This window comes from Lampetra fluviatilis, chromosome 1 (genome assembly GCF_964198595.1).
Source record: "Lampetra fluviatilis chromosome 1, kcLamFluv1.1, whole genome shotgun sequence".
NCBI classification, from domain to species: Eukaryota; Metazoa; Chordata; class Hyperoartia; order Petromyzontiformes; family Petromyzontidae; genus Lampetra; species Lampetra fluviatilis.
The window spans coordinates 37,848,213-37,874,968 of record NC_136275.1 but is presented as its reverse complement, the minus strand read 5'-3'; the positions used below and the strand labels follow the sequence as shown (position 1 = coordinate 37,874,968).

Sequence of the window (26,756 nt, the reverse complement as noted above, 5' to 3'; positions counted from 1 at the left end):
ACGTTCTGCAGATGTAGATGCCACTGCTTCTTCACGTTCTGCAGATGTAGATGTCACTGGTTCTTCACGTTCTGTAGATGTAGATGCCACTGGTTCTTCACGTTCTGCAGATGTAGATGCCACTGGTTCTGCACGTTCTGCAGATGCCACTGGTTCTTCACGTTCTGCAGATGTAGATGCCACTGGTTCTTCACGTTCTGCAGATGTAGATGCCACTGGTTCTTCACGTTCTGCAGATGTAGATGCCACTGGTTCTGCACGTTCTGCAGATGCCACTGGTTCTTCACGTTCTGCAGATGTAGATGCCACTGGTTCTTCACGTTCTGCAGATGTAGATGCCACTGGTTCTGCACGTTCTGCAGATGCCACTGGTTCTTCACGTTCTGCAGATGTAGATGCCACTGGTTCTTCACGTTCTGCAGATGTCACTGCTTCTTCACGTTCTGCAGATGTAGATGCCACTGGTTCTTCACGTTCTGCAGATGTAGATGCCACTGCTTCTTCACGTTCTGCAGATGTAGATTCCACTGCTTCTTCACGTTCTGCAGATGTCACTGCTTCTTCACGTTCTGCAGACGCAAATGCCACCACCGCCATATATATTGCGCGGCGGTTGAACTTTACGAACAGCTGCAAACCCGACCACACGGTATACCGGGAGCTGTGTTCGTATCTCTGAAAGTTCGTAAGTCGAATGTTCGTAAGTCAAATGTTCGTAAGTCGGGGAGCGAATGTTGTTGTTGTTACGCCATCGCCGGAAGTGACGCCACGCGGGATGTGACGACGACGACCGTCGCAGTTTGAAAAAAAAACTCGCAAACGAGAGAGAGGCAGGGAGCGAGGCGTGAGTAGCGACTGCCCGCGTGTTTTTTCTTCCCCCTTCAAATTAATTCCCGGCCAATGGACCTTTGGCAGGGAGAAGACGAAGCCGCCGCGGCCTAGACGAGACGCGGGCCCCCCACCAACCAAGTCAGGTAGCCCCCCTCGATTCTACCCCGAACTCACGGCGAGGACGTTTGCGTTGCAGACCCCGGCGGGTGTTGAGTCTCGGGCAGGGGGTAAGAATCACAATCTATCGGCTGCCCGTGGCAGAGATGGCTGTGTGTGTGTGTGTGGACGGACGTCTGTGGCGGGGCGGGGGTAGGATGAAAAGAGCTTTACGGCTTATCGGATTTCCTCCAGCATCAAGTAACGATTCTCGATTCCGCTTGGCGGCGGGCGAGCAAATGGTGTTCGATTTGTTTTTGGGGTCCACCAAGCTCCCCTCCTCGCGTAACCCCCCACGCGAGGCGAGCTTTGGTGAAGTATGGCCAAGCGTGGCACCCCCCGCACAACAAGCCCGAAGGTGGACGCGGCGTGGCAGAGGCCTGCTGCATCGCAACAGTGGCGTTGGGCAAAAGGGGGTTTGTTAATTAGTGTTAATATGGTAGTAGGTATAGTACACACACACACCGTGCCTCCCATCTCTACGTACCCCCCCCCCCATCATCCCGTACACCCCCCCCCCATCATCCCGTACACCCCCATCTCTCACTCCGTACCCCCCCCCCATCACCCTGTACCCCCCATCTCTCACCCCCCATCATCCCGTACCCCCCCTCATCTCTCACCCCCCATCACCCTGTACCCCCTACTCATCTCTCCCCCCCCATCACCCCGTACCCCCCCCCCCACTCATCTCTCACCCCCCATCACCCTGTACCCCCCTACTCATCTCTCCCCCCCCATCACCCGGCACCCCCCCCCCATCTATCACCCCCCCATCACCCTGTACCCCCCCCATCTCTCACCCCCCCTCCCCCATCACTCCGTACCCCCCACTCATCTCTCACCCCCTTCATCACCCTGTACCCCCCACTCATCTCTCACCCCCCCATCACCCTGTACCCCCCACTCATCTCTCCCCCCATCACCCTGTACCCCCCTATTTCTCAGTGAAGGGCCGGGCTGGTCACTGGACACGTGGGGCCCAGGACATTGACAAGTTGCAGCTGTGGTGGACAGAGCGAGCGACCTCTCGTCCTTGTCGCCATGAGGAGCGGTGAGGCTTTGATGGCCGCGTTCACACTCCCCTTGCTGGGGAGAGATGAACACCCGACGCTTGTTTGCCACTAAAAACTTACAACAGGCGACGTTTCGGGCAATGGCCCTTCTTCGTAGCACGTGGCATTGCTGTAAGAAAGATGTTCGAGAAGTTAGTCTCGTGGCAAAAAAAAAAATGGGATGGTTGCGAGTTCAAATCCTGGTTCCCGGATATTTATTCAACCCATAATCCATGCCTGCGGGGTCGATAAAATAAGGTATTACTTTGGTCGGAAGCTAACAGACTGGTTGTCCTGCGTATAGACTCACCCCCAGCATAGAAACGTGGAATTTCCACCAGTGGTGCAGGGCTGTAAACAAGAGCTCAGCACTAATGATTTGTATTCTTAGGTTTTTTCGGTAAAGTCACGTAGGTAAAAACATTAAAATTAATAAAAGTAAAATAAAATAAAAATCACGACGTTTCGGAGGCAACACAAGCTTCCGTCTTCAGGTGGGACCGTCACAGCCACGACAGCTGTATCAAGTAAATGCCTCTCATTTACCTCTCATTTACTTGATACAGCTGTCGTGGCTGTGACGGTCCCACCTGAAGACGGAAGCTTGTGTTGCCTCAGAAACGTCGTGATTTTTATTTTATTTTACTTTTATTAATTTTAATGTTTTTACCTACGTGACTTTACCGAAAAAAACCTAAGAATATGAATCCTTGCAGTCACGAAAGCTTCAAATCTAGAACCAATCATTTCAGCAGGCAATCACTTTGTGGAGGTGAATCATTACCTCACGATGCAGTCGAAGCAGCATGTGAGGGAGCAGGTGAGTGAGCAGGTGAGGGACCATGTGAGGGGGTAGGTCAGACATCAGGTGAGACCGCTGATATACCAGATGAGATCACTTGATGAAAGACCAGGTGAAACACCAGGTGAGGGACCAGGTGAGACACCAGCATACATTTCGACTCCAAGAGGTTCAAATCAATGAGAACCCTACTGAAAAACTTTGTGAAATCCGAAGAAACTGAGAGGGAAGCCCAATAATCTGAGGCACAGAAACATTTTAACTCGTGCAGGCAAGGGCAAGACTGCATGAGTTTGTGTAACAGCAATGGACTATATATTCTTGGTTCTTTCGGTAAAGTCACGTAGAAGGGAAACAAAATAATACAAATATAAAACAATAACATTCTCACGACGTTTCGATTGCAACACAAGCAATCATCATCAGGTGTGAAAACCACAGCCACTTTTTTTTTTCAAATTCTCTTGCTGTGGTTTTCACACCTGATGATGATTGCTTGTGTTGCAATCGAAACGTCGTAAGAATTTTATTGTTTTATATGTTTATTATTTTATTGTTTCCCTTCTACGCGACTTTTCCGAAAGAACCACGAATATGAATCCCTGCAGTCACGAAAGCTTTAAATCAGCAATAGACTACTATAATACCCCACTTCGTGAACACCTCTCTATAGTAAATTAAATAATAGCCTGGCATTGTTATTAGTTTCCTGCTTTTTCCTCATAGAAAGGCTGTGAGTGAAGACGAAACTCTTGGATCGGACGCTTACATAATGAGACCTGAACCATCAGTAGCAGCTGCCGGTGCACTGCAGTAAATAGGTCCGAGTGTGTGATTATTTACAATCAGTTAAATAACAACAAACAACATGGCAATACGTTGCATGGATTGATTGAGACTCTCATCATTCAGACTCTGTCTACTCGACAGACCTGCTCTCCACCTGAGGACGGCTGCTTGCGTTGTGGCCGAAACGTCGTGAGAATTATTTTATTATGTTTTATTTGTATTATTTTATTATTTCCATTCTACGTGACTTTACCGAAAGAACCAAGAAGATGACTCTCAACATTGTGAGAAACCGTTCAGAAGCCTCAAGGATAATGTGTTACCAGGTGAGGGCCCAGGTGAGGGCCTAGGTGAGGTGGCCGGGCAGCCGAGCGTGGAGGGGCTGGCTCTGCTGCCGCCTGTGCTGCAGCTACTGACTGACCCTGGGCGGGATGTCACGGATGACACGTGCCTGGAGAAGCTGCTGGACTGGCTGGGCCGAGAGATGTCTCGTCCAGGTGCGATGATTTCATTGTTGTTATTATTATTGTTGTGCTTGTTTACCGAGGAAAGCCTCAGGACTTTTTTTTGAGTGCCCTGATAAGTTTTACGCAGTAGGGAGCACTGCAGCTACGTGTTACAATCATCATCAAAATTGGGTCGTTTGACCAATACCATTTGCGTTGTAACATTGCTTTTTAAAAGAATCCTGACAACCTTTTCACAGTAGGGGGTGATGTTGCTGCATTGTCGAAAGCCAAAAATTCACGTGGATTCCTCCTGCAGCAGTAGTAAATGGCACGTTTGTTCACGTGACAACTTTTTTTTACTTGGCTTTATCAGGTGGTGGAAGGGTGTATGCCCACACATCGATTGGCATTTTATTCACGCGACGGTCTGGCTCAAAAATCAATCAACGAAATCCTGCGCGGGTATTACGTTTACCAATCGAGCGATTTGCATTTAATTCTTCGCCATCGGGATGTGTAATCTAGAGAGAGTGCCAGCTCAACCGTGTGTGAGATGCAGATTAAGTAATGTGAATAATGCTACAAGAATTAACATTGCGCACATAACGTAGCACAACGTTTTCACGCAGTTTATTTTAGCCGAGGGCAGGGGTGGAAAAACCCGTAACAGACCAAGAGCCAAAAGGTATAGTAATAGGTTTTTACCCTTTCAACTGGTACAAAAACTGACACCTTTATACAAGGCATCATGTTTGCAATAACCACAACACAAGCAGTCAAAATTCAAACAAAAAGGAACAACTCTGATAATGATAATGATATGCACTGTCCTTGAAGTTGATTGGTCCACACCCGAGACAGCTTTTCTTAGAGCCTAGTCTCCATTGGTGTTGGACCAGATGACGCCAAAAGGCGTACAACTCAAAAACTGCACTATCAGGGTATTGAGAGCTCGGGGTAAGCATTTACACTATGAGACCTCCTTGACCAGTGGCAAAATATAGTAATAGGTTTTTACCATTTCAACTGGTACAAAAACTGACACCTTTATATAAGGCCAAAAGGTACCCATGAGTTCGGCAAAGAGCCAAGTTTATATATAAGCGTGCATATATTGACAGTTTTCGGCACAGCACAGGAGATATTCACTACTGTTTGCAACTGTTATCGTACATTCTACGTTATGCCCTTTTCGATGGAGCCGCATGCGGTGGATTAAAGAGCCGCATGCGGCTCGCAAAGACACCATTTGACCACCGTTGGCCTAGGGGGACCCCATAATGGCAGCTGGCCTTACGCAGAACACGGTGACTCGGCACACCGGCCAGTAAGTGGGGATTAGACCTGCCAGTAGGGGAGCGATGTTGTATTTGCTCATTCCGATGAAGTAATTTTCGAGTCATTTCTGAAATTTGGACCGTGGTTCCGACACACATGGCATCCGACTCTTGATGAACGCTGCGGAATCTTGAACGTCGACTGTGAAGCGGAGGATTTAAGTTTAATACACCCGCAGAATTAACTAGGACAGCCGGGGGGCTTGAACCGCAAAACCTCTGCAACAGGCGGCAAATCCGTGATGCTGCTCGGCCACATCGCTGCCATGGTGCTGTGTATGACTGAGATACAAAGACAAATATCCCTTGTGTAGCCTTTAACAGACTGTTGGGGCAAGTTCTGTAAAGCGAGCACCTATTGAGGCCAGCGCATCACACAGTAGAGTGATACGGTTACACCAACATGACCACCTTCGTCTCTCCCCAGTGCTGACGTTAACACACCGCACCATGTGGCCATTTATTTCCGAGTCAACCGGAGCTCCAGAACCGGTTCAGATATTCATCGCAGATGTTGGCCTTGAGCGGGAATCGAACGCTGGTTTGCCCGGTGGGGAGCACTAACCACTGCGCCACCACCGCCTCTCCCACCGCGAGATATACACGCTCGCTCACGCGCGTGTAGCGCCTTGATGATGCCCGTGTCTCGCCTGCCTTGTGGCGCCGGTGGGGTCCTGCATGCTTGCCCCCCCCGTGTCAAGGCGGCAGTGAAACACCCTATTTTTTCCCGCCGCCCGTTTTACGGGGAACAGACACCGGCGGGGAGGTTCTGCGGCACGTACGTCCGTGCGTGTTGGACTTCCTGGGCCGCGTGAGCGCCGCACGGATGGACGTCGCTCCCTGCGTCCTCTCCCTCGCCCTGCGTCTCGCCGGGCTACTGGGCACAACCGACTGTGGCTTCCAGCGCCTGCAGGTAACGCCCGGCGGAGAATTGGCGCCGCGCACAATCCAACAACGCGAATGGATCACTAGATAATGATGATGTTGGAGAGCCAAGCCACAGCATTTATAATCTTGGCTCTCCAACAAACCTGTGTGCTGTACTCGTAACGAATTGGCATGTGTTGTTTACGTGACAACCCTTACTCGTTGGCTGTGTCGTGTTTTGGCGGGTTTAACGACACATATATTTACGCGATCTAACCCAATAAACCTGTATTATGGATGATATTGGTTGCGAAAGCCTACGTGTTAAAATGCAAATAATCATTAATTGGCCGAGAACCCTTTCGTATATAGAGGACCGCAGAGCTTGGATAATTGTTGGCGCCAGTTCTTCCTGCTCGTCTGTGGTTCCTCCTCGCGCCTCGTGAGTCATCCTCTCTCTACGAGAGTGAACGAACGCCGTGCAGCAGCGGAACATAATGGGTTGACATTATTATTATTATCCAGCAATTGTTAACAAAAGGGGGGCTGTACTTGTGTGTACATGAATGTCTGAGTGACCGAATAGCTGAATGCGTTTTAGATTTGACGCTTTCGTGACTGCAAGGATTCATTTTCTTTTTAGGTAAAGTCACGTAGGTGTTATGTAGACTAGCCGTAGCTTGAGCCGCACCGACCTTACTATAATAATAATAAACTCCTATCCAGGGGCCTGCCCTGGCTCCTCCCCCCCTCAACCAGTATATACACGGGGTCGGATCTCTTGGAATTTCTCATTTTCTTGATACAGCGAGTGTGCCGTGATGATTCCACCTGAAGACGGAGGCTTGTGTTCCCTCCGAAACGTCGTGATTTTTATTTTATTTTAATTTTACTTTTATTAATTAAAATTTTAAATTTTTTTACCTACGTGACTTTACCGAAAAAACCCAATAATATGAATAAGCTGAATGCGTGTTGCTCCGCAGGCTCTGGGGCTGGTGGACGGGCTGTTTGGCGCACTGCCCGGCGCGGAGAGCTCCCCGTGGCGCGAGGCGGCGGTGCGCTGCGGCTGGCTCGTTGGGCTCGGCTCGGCGCTGCGGCACGAGCCCGCGTTCCGGTGGCTGTGCCAGCCCGGTGAGCCGCGCCGTGACGCAACCACCGCGCCCGGTCACCCCACACGCAGTCGCACCACTCCCGGCCGCACGACTGCCGGCCAACATTGTTGGTCACGCCACGTCCCGGCCACTTGGTGGTCTGCCACACCACGGCAATGTGCGGCCACATACATCCACACCGCATGCAGTCGCACCATGGCTAGCCATCCTGGACCAGCCACACCATGGCCATGAAACAGCCATCCGCCCCTACTATCTGGCTTGCTACATAGTCAACACATCCTTCAAGCACCACTCTTCACCGTCTCACGAGCACTATTTGTCTTTTAAGTCTTTCCCTGGGTCGCCCACCTCTGGGTACCACTCCAGTGTCCTCCTTCTCCCCAACCCCCTCCCCCATCCTCTCTTCTCTCCTTCCTCTGCCATGGGCGACACACAAACTCCTCCACGATGATCTGGAGCGGCCTGCATTGAGCATCACGCAGTGCGGGCGGACGCTGCCGCGAGTGCACGCCTCGTTACGGCTGCAGCCGCCGATCGTCGCCTCGTTACGGCGGAGCCGCGGATCGACGCGCGGGGGTGGCGGTGGTGGGGGTGAGGGGTGGCGTTCGATGGGTGGGGGGGGGGGACTCGTCTCGTAAAAATGCGGAGTGAGCAGGGGAAGCCGAGAGCCACTGCCCTCGAGTACCGCGCCACTCTCGTGCGCCGTAAAATTAAAAGTGATTTGATGTCCCAATATCGATCGTTTTTTTTAATTTGCGACAGACTCCGCGCGTGGCGCTGCATCGTGGCGGGAGGGCACCATGCCGCGCCAGGCAGCAGAGGGCGCAATCTGACCAACAAGTTCCTGCATCCGTCAGTGTTGGCCAGAGGTCGCAAACGGGTTTTGATTCCTTACACCAGGGGTCGGCAACCTGCGGCTCCGGAGCCGCATGCGGCTCTTTTGAACCTTGACCGCGGCTCCGGGGCGGATGCTAGCGAGGGGAGGAGGCGCACTGTGACACCTGCTCTGGCGTTGCCGCTGCTGACAGGTCGCCGCTCCGCTCCACACTGCCCGCCCGGTGACAGGCAATAACGTTGCCGTTGCTTTGTCACATGTTTGGAAGAAGTAAAAACCTTCCTGGGCAGCAAAGAGCTCACCTTTGCTGAGCTGGAACAGCCAGAGTGGCTGGAAAAATTACATTTTATGGTAGACATGACAGCACATCTAAACACGCTAAATACAACCCTTCAGGGGAAAGGAGGCACAGCCCTGCACATGCTGGAGGAGGTTTTGGCATTCGAGCGCAAGTTGACAGTGTTTGTCAAAGATTTACAGAGAGGTACACTGTCTCACTTTCCCTCTTTGAGAGAGTTCAAACAAAGTCATGATACGATAAATTTGGAATATTTCAAGTCTGCAATCACCACAATGCAAAGTTCGTTTGGGAAACGATTCTGTGAGTTCAGAGAGGAAAAAACGACATTATCCTTCCCTGTCACTCCCCTGGCGATCGATCCATCCCTATTGAATATGAATGCATTTGCAGGTGTAAGTCAACCTGATCTTGAGATGGAACTGGCCGATATAGCCGACAAAGATATATGGGTGTCCAAGTTCAAATGCTTGACCGCTACTCTTGAGGATGTTGCCCGTCAGAAGGCCATTCTGGCTCAGAATCATAAATGGAGTGATATTGAAAACCTTCCCAAACAGGACAAACTTGTATTCGAAACATGGAATGCCATCCCCAACACTTATATAAACATGAAAAAGTATGCATTTGGAGTCCTGTCGATCTTCGGCTCCACATATGTATGTGAGCAGGTCTTCTCCAACATGAACTATATTAAAAACAAACATCGATCACGCCTCACAGATGACAGCTTGCAAGCCTGTGTGAAAATGAAGGTGACGTCTTACAGCCCTGATGTGCAGACACTGTGCACTGAGGTTCAGGAGCAAAAATCCCATTAACCAGGTAATTTAGCTATTAATTTGCAAAAATATATTTTACATTGTTAAGTGAAAAAGTCCTTTTTTTATTCAGATTGACAGCTGACTGCACGATCCTATATATATAGCAATAAGGTAAGAAACAATATATGCAGTGTTATATTTGTTTTAAATGTTGCAATGGTTTTGCGGCTCCCAGTTTATTTTTTCCTTCGGAAACGGGTCCAAGTGGCTCTTTATGTCTTAAAGGTTGCAGACCCCTGCCTTACACGTACCCGTACCCGGCCGCACCAGGGTCGCAAACGGGTACCCGTACCCGGCCGTACCCGTACCCTACCCGTACCCGGCAGGGTACCTGATTGCGACTTCTGGGGTGAAGCTATGTTGCAGGCGCGGGTGGGTTGATTCTAGGAACTTGAATTGTGAGAAGAGACAAGACGTTGGGAAATGAGTGACAAACAGTTACTCACCAGTGACTCACGGTCTACCCGTACCCGGCCGCACCAGGGTCGCAAACGGGTACCCGTACCCGTACCCGGCGGGTACGGGTAGCCGGGTATCGGGTAGGGTACGGGTATCGGGTACCCGGTTGCGACCTCTGGTGTTGGCTGGGCATGCCGTTAATTCTAGGAAAGGAGACGAGACAAATTGTTCTGCTCGGCGAGTGAATGACGCTATTAGTTTCAGGCTAACAGCGACCACATGGCAGGGGTTTTTGTTGTTGTTTTCAGCTTCAAAAGTTTAACGTCGCTTATGTTGTCGGTGCGCCGCGTCATAGAGACGAAGAGTTCATTCGGAACTCTCGCTGAGCAGAGCCACCCGTTGGTGTCAGAAGTGGATATCACAGAGCTCCCTCCGAGGTCCCTTCAAGTGACCTCTGGCCCACACACACAGTAGAGGGGGCAGCACTTTCCAATCATAATCATCTTCCTGGTATTATTCCCACTCATGTGGGGTCAGCCTCTGGTCCACGTGGTAGATGGGGGAAAAAACACATTTAAAACGCAGAACCAAATGTAACGCGGTTTTTATTTGTGCGGTCATTGGTGACTGGGCTGGCATCACCAACTCACTGCTGCACTTGAGACACCGGTGGAACTGCTGCTGCTGTGGCTTTGTGGCTCAAACCCGGATTCGAACCCAGGATCTTTCCGCATCGCCGCCTTCACGTCTTTGACCTCTGACCTACCCGGCCTCCTGACATAGATCGACAGCCATGGGGGCCTGTGTGGAGTCGCCAAGGGGGTCACTGTTGGTGTCTCCAAGGGCACCCATAAATGACATCTGGGGGTCATGTGGCTTGTGCTGCCTGTACAAGGTTGACCATATTGGGTTTGTCCGTTGGGATGTTGTTGAGCTGCCTGTTGTGTTTTTGTTGTTGTTTATTTCTTGTCGAAGGCAACGTCGAGGTTGTCCTCTCTCTCTGGAAGGACCCCAGCATGTTTGTGGCCAACGCGGCCAATCAGCTGCTGGCGCGGCTGCTCGTGTGGGGCGAGCGCCTGGGCCCCGCGGTCGCGCCCCCCTCCTCGCCGCCTCCCTCGTCCCCCGCCGGCACCCCACGTCACAACCCCGTGCTGGGTATGATCACCGCTCCCCTCCTGCGCGATGCGCACAACAACAAGAGCAGCCGCCGCCATTCGCGGTGATGTCATTCGCGGTGATGTCACCTGGCGGCGGCGACGTCACCATGGCGTCTCTGCCAGGCTAGGTGCACTTTGAGGCCAGGCGAAGTGTCGAAGGCTGCGAATTGGCGGCCGTGTTTAACCGCGCAGCGTTCTCGTGCCAGCCCTCGGCGACCTCGCTCGTAAATCCGGTGGTGGTAGGGCGGGGAATGCCGGGGGGGGGGCACATGGCAAAGATTGCAGTCCCCCCCCCCCCCACTCCATGCCACCTCCCATCCGGACCCGGCCGCGAGCGCCGCCCGGCGCAGAAACCGACTTGGCAGCTCGTGCCGTGGGCGCCACAACCGTCGTCGCCACCGCTCCCGGCGACGTTCGTAATTCACGGCACGGCGACGCGGAGGGGCGGCGGCGGTGGGGCCACCCCCCCCCACCTCCTCTCACCGCTCGCCAATTACGGCCAATTAGCGCAAGAGGCAATCCGAACTCCAAGCAGCCCTTGGCTCAGAGTAGCGATGTGGAGCACGAGCGGCAGGAGGGAGGAGAGGAGAAGAAACCGCCGCGGGCATTCAAGTTTTGCGGCGAGATTCCACTGCCGGATTACAGCCCCCCCGTGCGCTGTTAAGATGTGCCGACGGTCAATGTGTGGTTGTTGTGTTGTTGCAGTTTTTGTGTTGAAGGGGTTTGTTGTTTTTGTGTTGAATGTGTTTGTTGTTATTATGTCGAATGTGGTTTGCCGCATAATGTTCGTTGCTGTATGTAACCCGTTTGTCGCTGTGGTCTCAGTACGATGCGTCCGTGATGTGGTCGCATAACGCGATTGCAGCACAGCGTATTTGCAGTCATTGCCGTGGCGTTGTGGCTGTGCTTGCCGTGACCGCTTAACGGTATTTACGGCTGTGGTTGCTGTGCAATGGCTTCCTTCGTCGCCACGTTCATTGTCGTCGTCACGCTCGTGTCATTCCCCCGCGCAGACCTCGTCGACCGTTCCGTCCGTTCGTCTCTCCGCGGCGATGACGGCGGCGAAGACGGCGTCCGCCGGTCCCTGCGTCTCCTGGCGGCGTGGGGGGCGAGCGGCGGCAGCGTGGCCGGCGCCGCGGGCCTCGCGACGGACGCCGAGGCGGAGAACGGCCGATCGGATTGCACGGGGGAGGATGGAGGCCGCTGGGAGGCCATGGCGGCGTTGTGGCCGGACGTGCGGGCCTGCTGGGAGGGCGGACGCGTGGGCGAGCGCGAGACGCGCACGGTGCAGGCGCTGCTGGACCTTCACTTGGCGCTGCTGCTGCGGTGCGGAGCGACGGCCGACGGCCGGCATCGCCAAAACACCATCGCCGCTGCTAAAACGCCGCCACCGTCGCTGCTAACGCACCACCACTATCGTCAGAACACTGCTACCACCGCCGCTAAAACACCACTACCATCACGGCCACAAAACCACCACCGCTTGAACACCGGCACCACCACTGTTGCCAAAACACCTCCACTAACACACCCTCACTACCGCTAAATCACCACCGCCACTAACACACCATCACCACCACCGCCAAAACGACACAAGCGTGTTTTTTTTTCTAAGCGCTGTAATTAATTGAAAATCGATTCTTCCATTCCCAATACGCACATTAAATACGTCATCGATTACTTCCGCAAGCCGTACGTCGTACCTACACGACGTGCTGCAATGAGTCCATGTGCAGACGCTAGCAGGCGGGGATCGTTACGTGGCCGGATGGTGAGGTGGAGGCAGCCCTCATCCAGCAGTGGATTGATCACGGCTGACGGGATGATGACGATAACGATGATGATGCTATATGGACATATATGTTCATACCGATGGCGCTAATGGGACAGATCATAGCTGGCAGCACAAGCGAGACAGAATTGACGAGAGACGGAACAGATGGGACGGGGTGAGATGGCGCCAACAGGACAGACGGCGGTAGGACTGAGACGGGCTATTCCTGAGTGACCCAGAATCGTGCTAAGCCAGCTGTGAACACTCGGGGGGGAATGAATCATTGCAAACCTGTTGCTGGCTCCCGCACGGCGCTAACATGGCTGGGTTCGGGTTTTACCGCGTGGTGCTCGACATGTTCCGTGGTGAAACGGCGAATAATCGGGAGTCTTGCGATCCGGATCCCAAGTTCAGGTCTCCGAGCTCGTGTTCCGGTGACGTGGCGGACGGCAGCCGGTCCGAAAACACGCCGGAGCGCGGTACATCTTCACGTTCAGAAGTGAACGCTTTGGTGCCCGTACGATCGTTGGGGTCATGACGCAAGTTCACGGTGTAAACCCTGCTCCCATTCGCCCCTCTGCCCCCCGCATCGCACCTGCCACCTCCCAGGAGCCGCGAGTCTCCCCCAGGCTTCCTGCACCTGCCGGCGCTGCTGCAGGCGCTGCTGGAATCGCGGCACGCGGGGCACGGGCTGTCGCTCGCCGCCGCTCTGTCGAGGCTGCCCGGGTACGCGGGCCTCTAGCGGCACACACCGCACCACGCCGGGACCGCCCCGCGGCACCGTCAACGACGACGAGAAGCGACGTCAACTTTTCAGTGTTGTTTAGCGCCCATTACAGCCGCCGCTGTCGGCGTTATGTTTCCAGCATCAACCTCGCCACTCATCGCCGTGAAGTGCCGTTGAATAACACCGCGTCTTCCACCACCCTAAAAGACCCGCTCGGCATTCAGAGGTGATGTCTCTGTCTCGTGGCATGAGAATGAGAATCCATTCGGAACTCTCGCAGGCAACAGCGCAACTCTGCTGGCCCGCAGAAGTGGATATTACAGAGCTACCCCCCAATGAGATCCCTTCAAGCGACCTCTGGTCCACGCACATCTCACACACTCTGCCATACGAGAGTGAGTTAAACTGATGTTCCGTGAGAATTTAAGCCCTGATAATGATTGTCTTCAGATGTATCATCATCATCATCATCCTCGTCTTCCTGTCCTAGGCCATCATTCCTGTCCTGGTCCATCTCCGTGTACACTTCATCAGAGTTACAAATATATTGTCAGCGTTGGTGATTATACTGTTACTGATGAGACCAATCACGGACGAAACCGGTCCACAGTTATCTATGTCCGTCTCACTGTTGCTGGTAAAGCCGGTCAACTTTCTGTCCAAATTTATTTTGATGATAACTTAAGGAAAGATGGCCACAGTGCAATGTTTCAGGAACTGCCAATGTTCTTTTTTGCGTCACGCTCTTGACACGTTTCTGCCTGCATCGTTGCTCTGAAAGACATTGTCAAAGACAATAACGAGAGACTTGTTTTCAAATTATCTACGCACAGTAAACTCCTGTGGAGTGGAATTCATCAGAAAATCGAATGCGATGCGATTGATGATTCATTTGATGACGTGATGCCTCCTCTCCCCCCCCCCCTTGCTTCCCCCGCCCCCACTGGTCCCCCGCCCCCTCCCCGCGCAGCTCCGAGCGGGACGCAGCCGCGGCGCACGTTCACACGGTGCTGCTGCCTCTGCTCGCCGCCGCTGCCGAGGCCGGCTCGACGGCGACCGAGGGGGCCACCGCCCTCCCCTCCGCCCCCCCCACCGCCGGCGCCGACGGCGTGGCCACCTGGGCGCTGCGGCACATGGGCACGCGGGCCGGCGCCGTGGGGCTGCTGTGCCACGCGACGCACCTCCTCAGTCAGCTGGCCGGAGAGGTTTTTTTACTTTCACTTTCAGCGCACCGCAGCCAGTTCACATCCCTGACACGTGGCTACTGCAAGGCTACGTGCCGCCCGCCCGCACCACCGCCACACCACATCCAGCGTGCCGTATTGTCTTGGCCGTGCTTCTTTGTCATGCCGCGGGTTGGGGAAAGGTCTTGCCATAAGATCCTTGCCATAGGGGCATCGAAGGATGGGTTCTACAGGGGAGTTTTGCTGCACTGCCCCCTACTGCGCGCCATGCAACAGTGCTGCCCTCGCGGGAACGCCTGCGCCCATCGCAGTCGGCGTTGCGACTCCGTCCAAATCTACGTTTCTGTGCGTCCGCCGGGGGAGACGCACCGGCGAGACTGCCTCGTGAGCGCAGGAGCTAGGTGAATCGCTGCGTCACGTGTCAGGCCTCGGCTTGTGGAGGCAGTCTTCATCCAGCAGTGGAATCATTGCAGCTGATGATGTTGAGGAAATGAATGGGCCTTCCTCTCCCATGATTTCCAATGGCTATTGTTTCATCTGCCAACTCCTGGTTGACTGGATTCATATTACCCGAGTATCGTCACCATCTCCGCGGCATTCCTTGCTTTGGCTTGCCCCTCCGCCGTTAGTCTTGGCCCCACTGGACATCAACCCTCCTAGCCATGACTTGTCCTGCGCAAGTCCAACTTGTGTCGACCGTCAATACGACGACGACGATGATGATGATGTCTCTCACCTTGAATTTTTCTCTCTGATCTATGCGCTTCTCCCTTCCCAGTCTCGCGGCGTAATTCCCACCGGCTTCACCGATGTAAAATGTTAATTCGCCTTGTCGTTCCTTTGGCCACGAAACGCATTCTTTGCCTGCTTATTTATTAATTATTTGATCGGGGTGTAATTGCGCGCGTGTCGCACGCTGTTCTCTGGGTGGTGCTGTTTCGCGCGTCGTCACGAAACAAAAGATGTCACGGTCGTGGCAGTCGGTGCGGTGATGCATAATTGAAAGAGCGATGGGGAACAGCCACTTACAAACACACGTGGCATGCATGTATGCATGAGCCGCATTAAAACATGCGAACATAAAACGCGCGCGCTGGCGCGGGTGCCGCGAACGGAGGCTCGACAAAAAAATCTTGCGAAGTGGGGACGCGTCTTTAGTCTATATTTATGATTTATTTCTATGTACGTGCGACATTACTCTCGGTACAGGAGCCTCAGAAATTAAAGGAGCCGTGTTTCCTTAAATCCTACCCAAACGTCTCCGGTTTGAGCCCGGACAGTCCCCGTGGATTAAAAAAAGTCTCTCTCTTCCGGTGTCACCCTGCGGTTGAAAATGTTCCGATCGCCGCTGATGATCTGGACAAAGGGGGCGGAGCTTCTGAATAGTGGGTGGGGCTACCTGAGCAGCGGGTGGATCTACCAAGTCGTGGCTTGGAAGGCAGCTTGTTGTTTTTCCACTGCACATGAAATGAACGAGTCGGGTGGCATGCAGATGATGCATTTGACGAAAACGATAACTCCCGCCCCATGGCCTTGCTTGACTCCAAGCCAGATGTAGTGGCTCTAGATTTGAAGCTTTCGTGACTGCAAGGATTCTTACTCTCAGGTTTTTTGGGTAAAGCCACGTAGGTAAAAATTAAAATTAATAAAAGTAATAATAGAAATAAAATAATAAATCACGACTTTTCGGAGGCAACACAAGTCTCCGTCATCAGGTGGGACCGTCACAGCCAAATTTACTGTATCAGTCATCAGGTGGACGGTCCCACTTGTGTTGCCTCCGAAACGTCGTGATTTATTATTTTATTTCTACTATTACTTTTATTAAATTTTATTTTTAACCTACGTGACTTTACCGAAAAATACCTAAGAGTATAGATGCAGTGGTCTTGTGAGGCCAGCGTGTATCACGGCTCGGCAAACAGCCAGTGGAAAACCACCTGCACCATGTGGGCCCCATGCCGGCTCCGCTTGGATGTTCCATTTGGCGAAGGTGCAAACCAAAACCTTGACCATAGCGGATTTGACCATTCGCGCCAAATTTATTCAGATACAGTTCGCCGATTGCACCCTTGACGCCCGTCGCAGGTGCCAGTTAACGTGTTCGCCAGCGTCCAGCGAGGCGGCGAGGTTCAACCGCACGATTGCGTACAATATTGTACATGCATACATTTGGGGCGCCACTGTGGGAAGATGTTAACTACCTCGCCTGGTATACAGGAGGTCGTGGGTTCAGTCCCGACTCTGACGCCCGCTGTATATTTGGAGTTTGCATGTACTCCCAAGTCCGCCGGTGTTTGCCTCCACGTTTAGAGGCAAGCGCTTAGATTATGTGGCTGCTATACATTTCCACATAAGTCACTTCGGTGAGCTATCATTTGTGACCAGCCATATCGCTCGGCATGCCTTACCTGGTCAAACAAAAAACTGTTTATAGTTGATTTACTTTACAGGTTATATTTAACACTGTAGAAAACATTTTACGTTGAAATATACTTCCTGTTTCACGTTTGGGTTCATGTAGGGGAGCATGAAACAAAAGGGAAGTGGTGTTTTATTGCAAACCGAGAACCCGGTCCTATTTTTTCCCACGCGCCTTTGATTTTGCGGATCACGGGTTTGTCGATTGCGGTCAGTTTTCAAGAACCTTGCCCTGCGCTGGGCAAGGTTTCGCCGTACTTGTATTCCGGTTGAGTCTCCCAGGAATATTGTATCTTTAATCTTCTTCCTCCGTACGGCTGCTGATGTAGATGCAGAGCAACAATTTCACATCGAGGTGGTCAAGCCAGATAGCCGCGTTGGGAGCCGCGGAGTTTATCGCCGTGATGTCTCCTTCGTATTTGTGGATCTGACATTATTGCATTGTTTTGCATTGTTATACGTTGTACGGTCTGTTCTGGATGACCACAGTAGCACATTGCTGGAGAGTTTAAAATGTTCCATTTGTGCATCAGGCACTCACATCTGCCACGGTTTGTGCAGTGGATGCGATTAAGGTTGGACCACGAGCTTCACGGAAGATCAAAACCAGGGATCTTCTGCATTGGGTCTTTCGCAGGGCGTTTGTTTGCGAGCTCTTTTGAACTTCATTCAGCTCTCCCAAGATTAATCGGGGTTGAATTCGCATTGTTTAACGTTAAGAGCATGGGTCCAAAAGGGCTTGGCGTGACTTCAAATGATCACGGGGGACGATATTGAGTTCCTGATGAAAGGGAAGGGAACCTTAATGAGCCTGGCCTAATTGCGCTGTTGTTTTTCGACCCCACGCACCCCCTCGCCGCCTCCCCTTCCCCCGTGCAGGAGCGGACACTCGGACGTGCGGAGGCCACGGCGGCCACCGAGGGCGTGTGCCGCGTGGTCGCCCTCAGCCTCGGCCTAGACCTCCCACAATCCCCCACAGGAGGGCGGCTGGCACTGTTTCTGATTGGCTGCTCGCGAGTGCAGAGGGTGGGGCTTGACTGCTTGGCTGCCCTGGCCGCACCAACGGAAGGTAATGAACACGATGCTTGTATACACAACGACATTCGGATATACGATAACGTTGGTATACACAATGGCACTGATACATACGACACTTTAACACATAGGCTTTCGCGACCAATATTATTCATAATCAAAGTTTTTGGCTTAGATCGCGTTACTTATAAATGTGTCATAACCCTCCAACCACCCGACACGGCCAATCAGCAAAAAAGTGTCACGTTGACAAAAGACAAATTGTTCACTGCTTTAGCCCACCGGTGTGTTGAAGCGTGAAACCACCACATTTACAATTTTTGGGTACGACGTTTCACTGGCAATTGCATCCAGCAGCATTGGGCAATTCTGGCGAATTTCCCGATTGTTTCACGCTTCAACACACCGGTGGGCTAAAGCAGTGAACTATTTGTCTTTTGTCAACGTGACACTTTTTTGCTGATTGGCCGTGTCGGGTGGTGGAGGGTTACGACACATTTATAAGTAACGGGATCAAACCCAAAAACGTTGATTATGCATACGACACTTGTATACACAACAACACTCGCATACAACAAACATACACAACGATAATTCGTATACACATTGACGCGTGTATACATAATGACAATTGTATAAACACTGCACTGATGCACAACTATACTAATACACACCATTACTCGTAAACACGACATATATACACAGCACTCGTATACACAATGATATTTGCATACACAACACACGTAAACACAACACTCATGCACAACTTCACTCACGTATGCAACAGTACTTGCATACACAGTAAAAATCTTATGGAAATATGTGGATTAATCTCAATAATATTCCGCCATGTCACCGAGACAAAACAGGATTCGTGCTATGATAATATGAGGATGAAGGCCTTCCCGCACTCCCTTGGTCACGGGAGTTGTTTGACCATACTTCACCACGCTGGTCAGAGCTCGGGTGCACAGTCTCGGAGTGGCCGCGCTAACTACTGCACCACCGCTCCCCGCGCGCGCACACCCACTTAGCCATCTTAGGAAGCCACTGGAGCCATGCACTTTTAAATCTAGATTGAAAACGAATTTCTTGAGAGCTGGTTATTGTGCTTTAGTTTGTCCTTTTCCCCGCACCTCCGATTGGCACGATTGGCCACGCACAGTGTGAAATAAGTTCGATGTACGTGTGGATAGGTTCTGTAATCATCACGATAACTTGCACACACTTGCACAAAAATATGAAAGCAAAGATCTCCCGTATAGCCTCAGCAGACTGTAGGGGCAAGTGCTGTTAGCGAGCACCTATGAAGGCCGGCACGGCACACAAGGGGGTGGGTGGCCAGCAACCACGCCCGACCGCCTTTGTCTCCCCAGTGGCGATGTTTACACACCGCACCAGGTACTCATTTTGAGGCCGAGTCGACCTAGGGGATAATCGTCACTTGTGTTGGCCGTGAGCGGGAATCGAACTTGAGTCGCCAGCTTGGTAGCTCGGCGTGCTAACTCGCACAACACACGCACACACACGTGCAACTTGTGTCGTGAATCGCAGCGGTAATGAATAATTATAGAGCCTTCGTGCCCCTTAATTTTTTAGCGCCTCGGAGAACTAACGCGGCGCAACGAGACGATTACGGAGCGCCTTGCACTGCGCAAATAACAAAATAATAATAGTAATAATTAGCAAACAAAAAAACATGCAATCATTACGAAATCCCGTCTGGCGCTATGTCTTGAGGAATCGACCGACCTCGTTTTGTGCCGACGCGGCGCTGCGGCGTCGGTGTCGGCGGTGCCCGCAACTGCCGCAGCTCGTCGCTGCCACCCCACCACCACTTTCAAACGCGGCCAAGTTTGAGGACAGCAGATGACCTCATAAATAATAAAATAGTTGCCGTTAATATTTAAACAAAGTTTTTTTGGACCCGACAATCGTCTTTGAAGTTTTAATAAAAAAAAAAAAGTCTTAATGGGATCCCGAATTATTCCCGCGCGGGGTTGCCACTGGAAATGATCGTCCTTCACGCGCCCACTCGCCCGCCCCGCTAGCTCCTGCTCCTCCAAGTTTGATTATTCGCATTTCATGCAACTCCTTCTGTTGTCTTGCAAGACGCACGACGCTCGCCTCTGTGAAGTGTGCGAGGAGGGGAGAGCCGCCCGTTCCGTCGCGTTCATTGGCCGGTTTCTCGGCCCGTTAGCTGGTCACGGCCTCACAACTCGGGACGACTAGTCGAGAAGCCCAACTCTCGCCACGAATGGAAATCGTGGCCCAACGTCCCAATGTAGCAGCGCCCTCTTGTAAAAAGAGAGTTGAGACTCGGCGAGGGTTTACTCGGGAATAGTGAAATTGTCATCATGAGCGTGTGCACAGCCCTCTTGTCAATACATGCCGTGCGGGCCGTTGGGGGTTGTTTACCATACTTCACCACGCTGGTCAGTGCTGGTTAGTGAAGAAAGTGGGGAGCAAAGACATGCGAGCGTGGAACAGTACAACAGTTGATTTTGCAGCACCGCCTTCTATTTCCCACAAAGTATTCCCGAAGTAGCTTCTAACTCTAGATTTGAGGCTTTCGTGACTGCAAGGATTCATACTCTTAGGTTTTTTCGTTAAAGTCACGTATTTTTACCTACGTTACTTTACCGAGAAAACCTTAGAGTATAGCTTCTAACTTCTGATTATGCACGATGGTGGCTTATGCGAGTACTCAGAATCTGACGACATTGGGCTGAATTCTGAGAAGCTGTGACCTATAATTCCGAGAAGCTGTGATTGAGAATCTTGAAAAACGTTGATCTAAAATTCTGAGACGTTCTGATCTAGAATTGCGTGAAGCTCTCATCTAGAAAGCTCTGATCGAGACGTTAACGGTTGGGCAGCATCACGCGCACGATGAGCGGCGTTGGCACAGGGGCGCCGGGTGACCGTTTAGCCGGGCTCCTGGGCCCGCGTGCCAAGTGACGCCATCAACCACGGGCCGCGTGCCGCCTTCGCTGAGAAAGCCCGAAATCTTTAGTGGCAACCGGTGTCGTTATGTGGCCAGTAAAAGTGAATGCGGGGATGATCCAATCATTTGGGAATGGCTCTCGCGTAATTCACTTTTATTTGGCCGTATAAAGGAATCGCTGCCTCTACTCTTCCGCCGCCTCGGGTGGTGACCGCGGGCGGGTAGTGCCGGCCGAGTAGCCGCGGTCCAAGTAGGAGGTGGGAACGCGGGCGGTGGACGTAAAACATGTAAACTGCGGTCCGCGACTTTTGTTTGAAAAGGGTGAGCGACGGAGGGGGATTTGAGGTTAATGTTGCCATCCTCCAACCCCCTGCCACCCCCAACCCCCACCGCCTCTTGATTAATACCCGCTGCGCCATCGTTTACTAATTTAATCCTCTGAAGAAATCCGTTCCGCCCCTCATTTTGGCCGATTGCGCTATCGACGTCGCGTCAAGAAGCGTTGGAATCCGTTCGCATCTCTCGCTGAGCGGTGCGACCCATCGCTCACGAGAAGCGGCTGCGACATAACAACTGCCGAGATCCCTTCAAGCGATCCGACGTGGCCTTAGAAGCGGTCCAGTGACGTCGCCTTCCGAGGCCGTTGTCCGATGCAGGGTGATGCACTGCTTCTTACGAGAGCGGTGGCCTGGCTGTCATAATAATTGAGCCAAACGAGCGGTGATGAATATTCATTTCCCCCCCCCCACCCCCCTCTGCCAACTGACGCTGACATGAATCCAGCGATTCATTTCAGCCAGGTTTGTCCACGTCGGCTACGCAGCAAATATTTCCACAAGCGGGACACCACATCTCCAGTAAACCTCTCGCCAGAGGTGTGGACTCGAGTCATGTGACTTGGACTCGAGTCAGACTCGAGTCATGAATTTGATGACTTGCGACTCGACTTGGACTTGCATAACAATGACTTTGTCCCACCTATGAGATGTGGACTCGAGTCATGTGACTTGGACTCGAGTCAGACTCGAGTCGTGAATTTCATGACTTGCGACTCGACTTGGACTTGCATAACAATGACTTTGTCCCACCTATGAGATGTGGACTCGAGTCATGTGACTTGGACTCGAGTCAGACTCGAGTCATGAATTTGATGACTTGCGACTCGACTTGGACTTGCATAACAATGACTTTGTCCCACCTCTGAGATGTGGACTCGAGTCATGTGACTTGGACTCGAGTCAGACTCGAGTCATGAATTTGATGACTTGCGACTCGACTTGGACTTGCATAACAATGACTTTGTCCCACCTATGTGATGTGGACTCGAGTCATGTGACTTGGACTCGAGTCAGACTCGAGTCATGAATTTGATGACTTGCGACTCGACTTGGACTTGCATAACAATGACTTTGTCCCACCTCTGCCTCTCGCTAATGGATGTGGCGACTACTCGTCACATGCCACCTCCCGACCTGCCACATATACTCCAGTCTACATGTATGTTCCGCACACAGTGAAGCCCTGTGTAAGTCTACGGGGTCCTCTATGAGTCTAGGTGACGCTCTTCTATGTAAGTGTATGGGTCTCCGCGAGTCTGCAATGCAGCCTGTGGGCCTCTGCAAAGGTCGATGCGTCTCTGCCTAAGTACTGGGCTTAATTGCAGCCAGGTCTGCTTTGGTGGGGCGGGGGTGGGGGAGGCAGCTTGGAACACATTTCTGCACCCGGTGCACCACCTCAAGTATATCTCTCACCGTGACGGCAAGTACTACTATCCGCGTGCCACCTACACTCCGACCCGCCCCCCGGCTCCTTTGTCGTCGTGCCGCCCACGCCGTTCGTTACTGCCGATTAGGCGACACGAATTCATTACGAGCGAGGGTGTCTCCAATTAGTGCTTGATTGCCTTGGTTATTTGACAATTTACCCCCAGGCAGAGGAATTTCCCCACCCCCCACCCCTGTTTGTGGTGAAAGTTTTTGTTGAAAAATCTGTCGCACTTTTGTCTTGGAGAAGACTCCAGAGAGAGAGAGAGCGAGAGAGAGCGAAGTGAGAAAGAAGCGTGTGAGGAGAGACGGGGAGAGATCAAATAAAAATTAAAAACGCGAAATAAGCCATCGTGTAGCATGTGTTCGCTAACCTGCAGGGTGCTAGGAGAACCTCGGCGTTGTGCAAGAGATGCGTTTTTTTTCTCTCTCCCACACATCCCATCAGCCACACGGCCTTCTGGGTGTGAATGCATCATTTCAGCGGCCGTTGGTTAAACACGAGAAAGAACCGGACCGGTTTCGACATTCCAGCGTCTCGCCAGCAGCAGAGGCAGGCTTGCTTGAACTGCCACGTGTTTGTCGGGAAGGAAACGTGCCTCTCCTGTCAGATATGGCTCCAAGTTCGACGCAACACTACAGTGGCAGGCTGTCGTTGTTGTGCACGATTGTCCGTACAGTATTCGCGTCTGTGCGTTCACGTGTCTACGCGGGCGTGTCTGTGCGTGCGTGCGTCACGGGCAGGCGAAGATGCCCTCGGACGTGCGGTGGTGAAGGTTCTGCTCGGGTGCCTGGGCAGTCCGGATGCCGACCCCAGCGTAAGCGCCGCTCTGACCTCGCTCCTCGCATTTTCCCGGCCGCGTTCGCCCGGCGATGGCGCCAGCCGCCCACGATCGGCCGTGCGCCGGCGGCACCGATGTGCGCTCACACAACAACAGCAAAGACAAACGTCCTCTGTGTAGCCTTTAACAGACTGTTGAGGTAAGTGCTGTTCACGAGCACCTATGAAGGCCAGAGCAGTACACGAGGGGGTGAGTGGCCAGCAGCACGCCTTCGTCTCCCCAGTGGCGATGGTTACACACCGCACCAGGTACTCATTTAAGGATTGGGTTGAGGAACAGTGTAGATAATCGTCACTGATGTTGGCCGTGAGCGGGAATCAAACCCGGGTCGCTGGGTTCGTAGCGCAGTACGCAAACCGCTACACTACCGCTCACACACACTTCCACACACATAGCCTGAACAGACCGTTCCGGGCAAGTTCCGTGAGTGAGCACATGCCCGTTTTGGCCTTCATAGGACGTGGTGTGGCCAGCACAGCACACGAGGGGGTGGGTGGCCAGCACCTTGCCCGGCCACTTTTGTCTCCCCAGTGATACTCGAACTCGGATCGACGGGTTCGTAGCCTTGCTCGCCAACCGTTACACTTCACAAACGTACATGCGTGTCCTACACACACACACAGATACCACCTTTGAACGGCGCCTGCGCGAGTTGTATTTTGACCCCAGTAGAATTCTAACCCCGGGGTGAGAATGCAATATATTATTTTAAGCCCCTGCCTGTGGTAGTTTAAACGTCCTTCGCTCACCCTCGGCAGTTGGCGTAATGCTTCTATTCCTATAGCCGCGGTGCTGCTGGGACTTAGCCTACTGGGCTGATTGGCTCGTGTCTTCATGTTAACGGAAGCCAGTCTGAACGAGGTTGTTGCACCCTTTCCTATCACGTGGACATCTGTGAAAAAAAGTACGTTGTAGCTCATCGGATTTCTCCAGGATAGAACATTATGATTCTGATTCATGTCCTGCTCCGCACCGTTATGGGGCAGTTCGGAATGCGGCCTAGGCGTGCATCTGCAAAGGAACCACTGCGCAGGCGGGCAACGCTGACCCCTAACCCTGCTCGTATTCTGACCCCAGAATACAAATTCGATGGAGTCACAAGCATGACCCATTTGTGGCACCAGGACAATCACGGCTGTGTGCGTGCGTGTGTCTCTTCCTGCGCTGGGAACCGCTCACGACCAATTACGTTGGTGGATATATGAACCTGTCCTGGGCCTCCCCTAGGTTGACTCGGCCTCAAATGAGTACCTGGTGTGGTGTGTAAACTTAAACACTGGGGAGATGAATGCGGCCGCTGGGTGTGGTGCTGGCCACCCACCCCCTTGTGTGTCATGCCGGCCTTCATAGGTGCTACTCGCTAACAGCACTTGCCCCAACAGTCTGTTACAGCTATACAGGGGATCTTTACCTCTGTCTTTTGTCTATTTGCTGCCCGTGTGAGTAGGTCATCGCCAAGGCTTTCCGGGCCCTTCAGCGCTGGCTGGAGCCTGAGCGGGGCCCGGCCTGGCTGACAAGTGACACGGAGGATGGTGAGTCCGTGTCTGTGTGTGTCTCTGTGCGCTTTCAGGGGGGCTGCCTTCACTGGCCCGTGCTGGCCAGCGTGGTGCAGTTTCACGTACGGTCAATTAACCTGCATGGTGTGGGAAGGCTGTCATCCAGCAGCGGATTGCACCACAACCACCAACACCGTCCTCGCGACCACCACCATTACAACCACCACCATATCACAACCATCAACACCACCATATCACAACCATCACCATCACCACCACCATCACCCTTGCGTTAGCGCTGCTTTACCAAGGCAGCCGAGACGGTTTCCGAGTCTCGCCAAACGGCTCCATCACCCTCCCCCTGGCCCCCCCTCCCAACTTACCCCCCTCCCCCCGCCCTCCGCCGCACATCACACACACACACACATCGCATACACACACATCGCGCACACACACATCGCACACACACATCGCACACACACACACACATCGTGCTCACACACACACACACATCATGCTCACACACACACACACATCGCACACACACAGATCGCACACACACACACACATCGCACACACACACACACACATCGCACACACACACACATCGCACACATACATCGCACACACACACACATCGTGCTTACACACACACACATCATGCTCACACACACACATCATGCTCACACACACACACATCGCACACACACACATCGCATACACACATCGCATGCACACATCGCACACACACAGATCGCACACACACACATCGCACACACGCACACATTGCACACACACAGATCGCACACACACACATCGCACACACACACACATCGCACACACACATCGCACACACACACACACATCGCACACACACACACACATCGCACACACATATCGCACACACACACACATCGCACACACACACACACACATCGCACACACACACACGCACATTGCACGCACACACACACACATCGCACACACACACACATCGCACACACACATCGCACGCACACACACATCGCGCACGTAGTAAAGCGTGCAATTAAATATCGCGACGCAAAGTTTTCAATCAGGCCCTCCCCGCGCGGGTCAATAGCCATAAGAGAGAGGCCTCCACCGAGCAAAGAAAATCAATGATGCTATGACAGCTTTACTGCGGCGGCGAGCGCGCGGGCGGGCGGGCGGGCGAGCGTCTCCCTCCATTCCTCCTCCCGTTTTATTGAGGCCACCGAGCCGAGCGAAATGGCAGCAAGGGGCGGCTCCCGGCTCGCCGGCCGCGCCGCCACCGCCGATGGGATGTTTATTACTTGACTTTTTTTAGTCGTGGCGCACGCGCGCGGAGCGAGGTGTTTCCGCAACGCTCACACGACGGGACGAGCGAGGCGTGCGGTGGGGTGCGGGAGGGAGGGGCTGGGGGGGGAGGCGGTGAGGGGGGTAGGAGTTGGGGGGGGGGGGGGGGGAGGTGGATCCGCGTCTCGCTGGGGGAGCGACGTCCCGCTTTAAAATTCCGCGTGTTTAGATCGAGCGGCGGAAAAAGCCTCGCTCGCCGCGGCACAGCGACGCGGCCGCTCCTCGCTCGAGTCTCGCTCGCTCACTCGTCGTTGCTGGTCAGGCGCAGGTGCAGCCCCTGCAATTTCCTACTCG

General features: G+C 52.9%; 1 protein-coding gene across 4 annotated transcripts in view; it reads left to right on the top strand.

Moving 5' to 3' along the window:
- Positions 1 to 736: 736 nt before the first annotated feature.
- Positions 737 to 26,756, top strand: part of BRAT1 (BRCA1 associated ATM activator 1) — a 30,421-nt gene continuing 4,401 nt past the window's right edge. For 3 of the 4 annotated variants that reach the window (XM_078862065.1, XM_078862057.1, XM_078862048.1), the window contains exons 1-12: positions 737 to 1,058; positions 1,936 to 2,041; positions 3,960 to 4,130; positions 6,172 to 6,332; positions 7,273 to 7,420; positions 10,736 to 10,915; positions 11,931 to 12,243; positions 13,301 to 13,417; positions 14,389 to 14,623; positions 17,903 to 18,092; positions 23,513 to 23,586; positions 25,058 to 25,142. In XM_078862065.1, the coding sequence (XP_078718191.1) occupies positions 2,032 to 2,041; positions 3,960 to 4,130; positions 6,172 to 6,332; positions 7,273 to 7,420; positions 10,736 to 10,915; positions 11,931 to 12,243; positions 13,301 to 13,417; positions 14,389 to 14,623; positions 17,903 to 18,092; positions 23,513 to 23,586; positions 25,058 to 25,142 (1,684 nt within the window). In that variant the 5' untranslated portion in view covers positions 737 to 1,058; positions 1,936 to 2,031. The remainder of the gene's footprint in view (positions 1,059 to 1,935; positions 2,042 to 3,959; positions 4,131 to 6,171; positions 6,333 to 7,272; positions 7,421 to 10,735; positions 10,916 to 11,930; positions 12,244 to 13,300; positions 13,418 to 14,388; positions 14,624 to 17,902; positions 18,093 to 23,512; positions 23,587 to 25,057; positions 25,143 to 26,756) is intronic. The other variant, XM_078862074.1, reaches the window with a different exon arrangement.